Source organism: Manis pentadactyla, chromosome 2, assembly GCF_030020395.1.
Source record: "Manis pentadactyla isolate mManPen7 chromosome 2, mManPen7.hap1, whole genome shotgun sequence".
In the NCBI taxonomy this organism is placed as follows: Eukaryota; Metazoa; Chordata; class Mammalia; order Pholidota; family Manidae; genus Manis; species Manis pentadactyla.
This window is the reverse complement of record NC_080020.1, coordinates 201,605,517-201,614,984: the sequence shown is the minus strand read 5'-3', so window position 1 is coordinate 201,614,984 and position 9,468 is coordinate 201,605,517. Positions and strand designations below refer to the sequence as shown.

General features: G+C 41.7%; 1 protein-coding gene across 6 annotated transcripts in view; it reads left to right on the top strand.

The window, feature by feature from the left end:
* Positions 1 to 577: 577 nt before the first annotated feature.
* The window catches only part of MTA3 (metastasis associated 1 family member 3), a 181,900-nt gene continuing 173,009 nt past the window's right edge, over positions 578 to 9,468 (top strand). For 3 of the 6 annotated variants that reach the window (XR_005032687.2, XM_036925590.2, XM_036925589.2), the window contains exons 1-3: positions 578 to 727; positions 2,466 to 2,533; positions 8,942 to 9,035. Coding sequence is in view for 5 of the 6 variants with exons in the window: in XM_036925590.2 (XP_036781485.1) it covers positions 700 to 727; positions 2,466 to 2,533; positions 8,942 to 9,035 (190 nt within the window). In the remaining variant the exon portion in view is untranslated. Of the gene's footprint in view, positions 728 to 1,281; positions 1,457 to 2,465; positions 2,534 to 8,941; positions 9,036 to 9,468 lie in introns of all 6 variants that reach the window. The other 3 variants (XM_036925593.2, XM_057497262.1, XM_057497261.1) reach the window with 3 other exon arrangements.

Here is a 9,468-nt window from a genome sequence, read left to right as displayed (position 1 = left end):
ATAGACCTTCCAATGCAGTTCCAGTGGACTTGGGAGGGGGCCATTTTTTTTTTAAGTCTAGTCTCCAGCTCGGTCTCTTGTCTGGGGAAGTTGGAAGCACCTGGAGTCCTCTTAGCCCCAGGGTCTGCGGGCTTCTGACCAGGGACATTAACATCACTATGAGGAAGGCGCCCTGCTGCGTGCACTTATTTGCATCCAAGTGTTTGCACCCGAACAGGTGCTCAACGTGCTCGAGGTCACGCACGCTGGGGCCCCAGGAACAGAAACAAGTAGGAAGACCTGTCTAGGGGTGGGCAGGTAGGCAGGGGCTCCGGAAAGGGTGAGCCCCTGTCTCCCACCCCAAATCTCTAACAGCTCCTGGCCCGCAGCTGCGAGTGCCAGGCCTCCGCTTCGGCCAGGATCCTTGCCCTAGGGTCCTCCACTCCCAGCAAGGTCCCCCAAGCCGCTCCCCCTCCCCAGTTCCCTGCGGGCCCCGCAGTGCTCCGACCTCGCCGGGCCGGCCCATTCCGCTTAGCTAGCCCGGCGCTGGGGGCGGGCACCTGCCCCCACCCTTCGGCGTCCCCTCCCCTTCCCCCTCCCCTCCCCCCCGTGGCGAGGCGGCGGCGGCGGCGGCCGAAGCTGAGGCGGTAGCGGCGGCGGCGGCAGCGGCAGCGGCGGCGGGCGGGGCTCGGCTCGGGCTCCGCGGGCGGGCGGGCGGACATGGCGGCCAACATGTACCGGGTCGGAGGTAGGAAGGCTCGGCCCGACCCGGCCCGTCTGGGAACGGGCTCGGGGAGTGGGGGGTCGGGGCGAGTTCACCCTAACTGCTGGGCGCCACGGGCGCCTAGGCTGAGCGCGCAGGGGCCGGGGGGCGCCAGGGCCCGCAGTGGGGGCCGGGCTCCCTGCCCCCCCCGCTCCTCCTCCCTCCACCGCTGCTCGCCAGGGGCCGGGGCCCACCCCGGCCCACCCCCACCCCCACCCCCACCCCCGCTCAGTCTTTTAGGGCCAGGCCTATACTTGGGGATATGAATTATCAGACGCCCCCCTCCATGAAACCCCCATGGGGGTATGGGCCGTCGAGCCTCCTAACAGGGTGGTCTTTCCTCGCGTGGCTTCTAGGCAGTGGTGGTTCGAGGGGATGGGGGGACATCCCCCTCCTCTACCCCTTCTCTCCTTCAGTGGGAGTGGGGGGTGGGGGTGGGGCGATGGGGGCCCAGCCAGAAGCCCAGCTGGACAGGCCTGTTTGCTGAGACAGGGCCCCGCACCTCTCTTTCTTCACTCCCCCTTCCGTTTCTTGTCCAGCACCCCCCAAGAAAGGGCTTAGTGGGGCCAGGGCACCGCAGCCAGAGGTGGGGGAGTTGAGCTCTGCCTGGACGTTTGCTCTGCTGTCTGCCTCCTTCCCAGCCCTCTGCAGAAGACAGAAATAAGGTCAAACAAACTTTCTCCCTACTCACGACGCCCTCCTCCCTCTTTCCTGGTAAAATAATAATTCAGATAAGTGGCTGTTGGTGTGTGAGACTTGCTCTTCCTTCTCTGCTCGTTAACTGATCTGATGGATGGTGGTGGGAATGGCCTGGCTAAATGAGGCCACTTGCAGAAGAGACAGCATAAAGAGCTACTAAGATTGACAATAACAATGCAGCTCAGCCTCTCAAACACACAGTGGGAAGTTTCCAGTGAGCCTGTTAGAGGAAGGAAAATGCCACACTTGAAAATTTTTATCCTTTTTATTGATTGAAAGCCTGCAGATTTCTTGATAACAAGACCCAAAATGGGTCTGGAATAAATACAGTAAAAGAGTATAAAAAAGATTCTGATCGTACCTCCAGAGATTTCTTCTCTCAAAAAGTGACACACCTCTTCTCTTTTTGTCCCCCTCGTCTTCCTAGATAGAGCTGTGGAAAAGTTTGTCAGGGTTCTTCCCTTTACCTGCGCTGCTCACCTTTGTGTGTGTGTGTGTGTGTGTGTGTGTGTGTGTGTGAGAGAGAGAGAGAGAGAGAGAGAGAGGAGAGAGAGAGAGAAGTTGGTGATTGAAATGTGCTTTGGGCTGCTAAGCCTTTCAAGATGCTCTGAGTTTGTCTTAGGTCAATAGTTTTATGTGAGAAGCATACTCCAGGGCAAATTGGATTGGAGGGAAGAGATGTGGAAGCTGTTATAGTATGAAAGACACATGTTTAGTCAGCCCTGACTAGTCATTGATGAGAAGTGTCTTTCTGTTTATTATAAAAGAAGGGAAATGTGTGGGACAAACGTCTAGGAGAACATGATAAAACATTAATTGAAATGAAAGTGCCAAGAAAATAAGGGTCTGTGAATAGTAGGCACAGGAGAGAATATATTAAGGTTGCATTACTAACTTTGTTTTTACCAGGGAATGAATTACATGCTTCATTTTGAATGCGAATTGCCTAATATAGAAAGTCATAGATTGACAAATGTGAGCTTTCTTTTGGAAAGATTAAGCGCTTTACTTCCTTTAATTACAGATTATGTCTACTTTGAAAATTCTTCCAGCAACCCGTACGTAATCAGAAGGATAGAAGAACTCAACAAGGTATACACTGAGTGTTCTAGATTTCTAATACTAAAAAGTAATTGTTTTCCATTGAAGGGTAATTTGGCTTAAGGGCATAAGAGGTGATAATACTTTCCACCCCAGACTCTTTGAAAGTAGAGATTTCAGTTTAGAGAGTTATGCAGGATTTTGAACTTTTTTTTGCTTCTTATAATTATCTCTGATACTAAATGTTACTGAATATTTAACATATGCAGATTTCTTCATATTGCTTAGAGTGTCTCAGAGCAGGTCACTCCTGTAACTCAGTCCCTTTTTATATTGAGTTGTAATTTGCATTTCCCCCTTTTTTAGTGATTTAACTTGTCCTTTTCCAGAATTAGGAAGAGGAAGCTGGGAAATAACAGTATTGAAGGGAATTTGTAAAATTCTGGACTAGGCTAACTAATAAGAATATAGTTTTGGTATAATATAAAGTGACTTTGTACCTTAGGCCCAAGTAAACATAACTTTTATATTAAGGTTTGCCCCTGATAGCAGCCGTCTAGGACATTGGAAGCTTTGTGACTTTTTGCAGATGAGCTGTTACGATGGAGGCACAGGAAAACAGACATAAACTGTATAAACCATAGATTTCTAATGATTCTCTGGTTTCCTCCAAACCACTTTGAGGGCTATTTCTGTAGCTAATGAGAATTCACAGTATTAAAATATATGGGGCTGTCTAGCTAATACCTTCCCCCAAAGTACCATTTAGAGACTGGTTCAGTTCTGAGACCTCTGAAGCCAGGTCTGCCCTTGGGAATTCTGGTCTTATGAGCCTCGAGATCTTGGTTTGTTTCTGGGGATACCCCAGGGACCTTGCATTTGTAAAAATTCTGTAGAATTTGAGACCACCCCCACCACTACATGAAGAGATTAGGTTAGTCTGGTGGATTAGGCAGATTAGTTTGTGGGTGGGAACTGTTGTGTCATTGTGATCTGCTTTTCCTTCATATTATAGATGCAAGGTGCAATGTAGGCATTGTAATTGATGTAGGTAACTCTAAACTGTTCACCCTATGAGTTTAGAAAATTAGGACTCAAAGAGGAATGTTGGCCTATGAGATATACATTCCCTAGCTGCTCCCTGTTTCTCATTGACTTCTACTCTTGCTGCTCCTTGCCTTGCCCATTTGGCTCCAAGCACACAGACTTCTAGGCTGTTTCTCGCATGCACCCACCTCTGGACAGACAATCTAGTTGATCCCAATCTCCCCGCCCTTTACTCTCTTTTCCATATCATTTATTACCTTCAGATATGCGTAGTTATTATGTTTATATTTTCATTGCCTGTTTTCCCAAACCACAATGTAAGGTCTGCATGTGCAGTGATCTTTTAGAATAGTGACTGGCATGGAAGGCATTCAGTAAATATGTGTTCAGTTAATGAATTTCTCAAATGTCTGAAGTTAATAGCTTTACTGTTAACAGAGTATTCTGATTCACTCATTTTATAGATATTTCTATGGACCTGCTATCTGTTAGGCATTTTTAGATAATGCTTTTTTAGGAATTAACAGGTTAACAAAAATAGTTCAGTAGTGAAGATAGGCTGAACCTATTCAAGTAGAAGAAAATTGCTGCTGTGCTAAATTTAAAAATGTCAGCAAGGTGCTCTGGAAACATATAATCTAAGGATTCACATTTGTTACCTCTTTTGAGCCTTACAAATACCCTTAAACCTTTAAGGTAGATTCATAATGGATTGTTGTTACGAGGCACACAGTGGTTAGATGACTGTGTTATACATATAGTTGTAACCTGGATCATTTCACACCCCTTTATCATTATATTACCATTCACTTCTAAAGTAATCCCCTCCACACCCCCCATCCTCACCTTCTCCCTGCCCCTCTCTTTCAGCAAACTCATTAATACAATAATGGTTCTTTGCGGGCTGGGGATGAGTGAACTGTGAGAGATGGGGTTCTCTAATTTCAGAGAATGTCAGTTTGGATGGAGTATTGATAACTAAGAACTACGATTGGTTAGTTAAATACTGAATATTTATATAGAGACTTTTTTTTCTGGAGGAATGTGAAAAACCTATGTCATTTTAAGTAGTTGATTAAACAAATATTTATTGAGCACCATTATGTACCAGGCATCATGCGAGGCACAGAGATAAAACTGAAAAATGTGGACAAGATATCTGCCCATACAGGGTCTGCATTCTTATGAGAGAGAAATGAAAAGACAAGCTAATAAACAAAGAAAATAGTGATAAATGGTATTGACTTTTAAGAAGGAAGTAAGAGCTTTGTTTGACATAGAGAATAACAGGGGTCACTTCCTTTGGATAGGGAAGGAAAGGGTTTTAAGGATACTGAGGTTAAAACCTAAAGGATGAGAAAGAGGTAGCTGTGGGAGAGCACCCAAGAGTGTTCCAGAGAGGGGTCCTGAGAAGATCAGAAGTCAAGTTGGCAAACGGGGAAAGTTAACATGACTGGAAAGTCCAAATAATGAATTTAAGAATGCTTGATATATTTTAATTGATAATCCAGGAGAAAAAAAGGACATTAACTGATTTTATTAACTATTTCCTTAAATAGAATGTGTTTCTGTAACACCATTCCTAGGATAAGCTGTTATTCACCATTGTTACAGAAAATATACTTTTATAGAGCAATTCGTTGTTTTTAAAAAATCTTACAGGAAATGTTACTTGGCTCAGTTTGACAGCTGGACTACAGCTTCTTAAAAATTTTATTTTTTTAAGTTTCATTTAAAAATTACAATAACAAACTTTTGTCTGAATTTTTTCTCTATAAAGTTTTAGGAACATGTAGGTGCAAAACTAAGTTTCAGTTGATGAGCACGTTCAACGTTGTTTATCTTATATTCCCTCTTCTAGTTTGATTCACATATAGTGACGATGACCTTTTGGGGGATGAATGGAAGGTTAAAATAGAAAACAACTCACACACAGACACACACACACACAAGAAAACTCCTTTGTACATTTTATTTAGTCACTAGGATGAATACTGCTCTTGCTTCTAAAGATTGAACATGCTTACATGTAGAAAGCAAGCTTCGCGCATCCAGTTGTGAGGATGTAGTCTCAGGAAGTTGTGGAAGTTATGCTTGTGGATAAATTAGTGTGTTATTCACTGCTGGTTGTTTTGTTGGTGTGTATGTTGTATAATTTACAGGTGTCTTCATATTCTATATGTTATTAGCTACTGAACTTGCTCTGAGGTTCATTTTACTGTTTGGGTCTTGCTTCTTTTGGTGGATGGAGGGAAGTCGCTAATAACTTTGAGCATCTGATGACTGACATCCCCCCCCATCCTAAATCTGTGTTTGAACATATGAGGTTATGCACATAGTTTCAGGAGATCCCTTAAAGCCCTTTTATTGACCCAAGTTAAGATCCCTCCTGCCATTTGGGATCTCTTGGGAATGAGGACAGATATTGGGAAAGTCATGACCCTTCCACTTGTTCTTTCAGTTGGGCAAACCATGGACTTTCTGAAATGGAAAGTGTTATTTTATATTTTAAAATCATGCACTTTCTAGGTCTGGGATAGAAACGAACATGAGTCTGAGGTTGACTAAAATGATTTTAGAACTTCAGTAAAGCCCCTTATTATTGCTAGAGGATACTTTATAAGCATGTTTGACAGAAAAGAGATTTAAGAGGTTGCAACCTAAATGGAGAAAACAAGACAGGAAGGAAATTGATGTTCAGTGTGGGCTCTTCTTTATACATGTCCTGTTTCCCACCTGTGGGTTTTTGCTGAGGTTTTTTTTTTTTTCTTAGACTACTCAGTCCTCCAGGCTTCATCTGGTGCACTCCTTTTCTTCTTTTCTAGCTGATCAAGGATCTCCACCCCATTTCCTCCACCATGTAGCTTTTTCTACCTTCCTCCAAAAGGTTGTACTAACTGCCTCCACGCGTGAGAAGTGAAGTCTAGAGGAGAGAGGGGCATGTACAGGAAAATAGGGCTGGGAATGTTGTCAGGAATGCTTTAGTTGTGGGGAACTGGTAAAGGTTTCTGATCAGGTGGTGACACAATTACAAAGAGGCTTGGAAGGTTGGAAGAGAGGTGACCTGTGAACAGGCATCCTTGCTGGAGTGGAGGCTCTCTTGAGGGCAGGCACCACGTATCCACAGTGCTTATCTAAGTGCTTGGGCATACAGCAAGGGCTCAGAAGAAATTTGGTGAGTTGAAAGAATAATCAGACTTTATATCAAATATTTAACTTTGGCCTTTAGAGCATTCATCTCAAACTGTTGTGAAGGATTTTTAAGAATGTTTGCTATCTCTGATTGCTTTTGTAAAATTAAAAAAAAAAGAAGAAAAATGAAATTTAAAGTAGGTTTATAAAAATGCAAGCCCCCATTTTTCATTATTAGGTTCACTGGATATAAAATTAATTCTCAAATGTTAAACTAATGCTTACTGTCAGTCTCTGCACTCATTTCATTACACAGTAACAGTTATGGACTAGGCCTTAGCCACAGGAGAAGCTCAGCTTAGAGGAATGCTCAAGGTTGAGTGTGTGCCTGTGTGTGTTTGTGTCTCTGTGTGTCTGTTAGTGTATACATGTGAATTGAGAGGGGAAGAGGAAAACTGTTGTTATAAACTATTGAATAGTCAAGTGGATACATGGTTTAGAAGAGAATATTTATTTTGAAGTAAGCCCCTCAACCCCAAATTTTTAAATAAAGATTTAATTAGCTTTGTATAGTATCCCTATTGGAGGAACTCTCTAGTGAGGTAGAAAAAAATAGGCCTTGAAACTTTTTTTTTTTGAGGAAAATAATATCTATTTATGTATTTGTGTATTTTTTTTTTTTACTGAGGTATACTTGAAATACAATATTATATTGGTTTCAAGTATACAACACAGTGATTCAGCAGTTACACCCATTATTAAATCCTCACCTCAGTGAGCCTAGTTATTATCTGTCAACACAGAAGGATGTTACGAACCATTAAGTGATTTCTCCAAGCTGAGTTTCCATCCCTGTGACCAACTTACATTATGATTGAGATTTGGTGCCTCTTTATCCCCTCACCCACTCCACCCTCCCTAACCCTTCCCCTATGGTAACCACCAGTCACCTGTCAGTCTTTGAGACTACTGCTGTTTTTCCCTTTTGTTTTTAGATTCCACGTATAAGTGAAATCACATGGTGTTTGTTTTTCTCCGCCTGGCTTATTTCACTGAGCATATACCCTCGCCTTGAAACTCTTGCTTTGGGATTTTACTCCTGCTTTTGTCTCCAGAAAATAAAAGTGATACAGAGCTTATAATTGAAGTCATTGATAGATTTTATTTACAGAAAATATTGGCCTGTTCATTTAGCAGATACCTGGATCATTATTTCTGGAGGATGTACTTGATCACAATATTGTGAAATACAGACGACACTTTGGTTAGGATTTAATATGATTTCAATTTTAAGGGGCAGTATTTCTACATGACTATTTCTCTAAAATACTGCTGCTGAACTTCATAAAATCGACAAATACACTGCAGCACATATGTGTTCATATTTCTTTATATCTGAATATATCTGTAAGCCCAGAGACATTCTGAAAATTTGTTTTCAAATTTGTTTGAAATTGAAAATCACAGTAGCATTTTTTTTTATTAAGGTATCATTGATCACAATAACATTTTATTGTGATCTGTGTGTTTTTATAGGGAACTTTGTAATGAATGATTGACCTTCTAGAAAGTGCTCAGAATTTATAAAGAATAGGAGAGTAGGCGCCTGGGCCCCAGCTGCAGTAAATTACAACCTAACTGAATATTGATTGTGTTCTAGACTGTAGTCAAGAATAAGTAAGAGCCTCAGTGTTCATAACTCAAGGTATTTAATGTATTTATATTCGAAGGTAAACTAAATATTTCAATGAATATTGATATTATGGATTCCTAAAGTCCCTGGCCTGTAGATGGCTTTTCTAAGTCATCTGGCCATTCTGTGTCATGGCTGCCCTGTATCTACAGAGCTTCACCATCAGAGGAACATTTATGAAAGGGCTAGGTGGTTTTACTCTTAGCCTATGCTTCTGGGAGTGGGTTTGAAGGCAGTATGTTTAACTGTTGTAAGTAAATTATGTTGTGGCTTTTAAAATTGTGGGGATTAGTTTCTTAAGGCTAATCAGATTTAACATGTCTGGCTTTAGTTGTAAAAGTGGTCTGATCTCTTTATTTTAATTGATGCCAGTAAGTTATTTTATGTTTGACATTTCAGTTTCACTCGGAACCTTTGCAAATGTTGCTCATCCTTATTTGAATTTTTTAGCTCTGATTATCTTGCCCTTGTGGTTGGCACAGTATAAATGAGACGGATCTTATAATTGTGCTCTATCTGGTTTTGTTTTATAAACTATTTGAATCTAACATTCAGTACAGATGACTTTTATTTTTCTTATTTCTTAGACTGCAACTGGCAACGTGGAAGCAAAAGTAGTGTGCTTTTATAGACGACGAGATATTTCCAACACGCTTATAATGCTTGCAGACAAGCATGCTAGTAAGTTAATTGTCTTTTTCTTGGCAAATTAAAAGAAGTTTTAAGTCTTTTGTTTTGCATGATATGAGGAAACATTTTTTGTTCCTGCAGCTTTTTGTTTTCCCATTTGTCTTCCTACTAGTTTAGATGGGAGTAATTTTTTGGGTGGTGCGTGGTTTTAGTGTATTTATTTTTTAGGTTGCGTCATATGTTTTTAGTCAAAATGTTGAAATAGAAGTGTTTGCAAGTAGGCTTTAGTGGGCAATCGGCAGTGTTTTGCCATCTCTAATTTTTGATGTTGTCTTGAGTGTTTGCATGCGAGGAAATTTATGCTTTATTGGTGCTTTGGTGCTGGGCGTGGGTGCCACTTGTTTCCTCCCCTCTAAAACAACTGGGTAACATTTACATTTTTAAAAATTCTGAGTATTTATTATTTGTTTGTAGTATTAGGTAC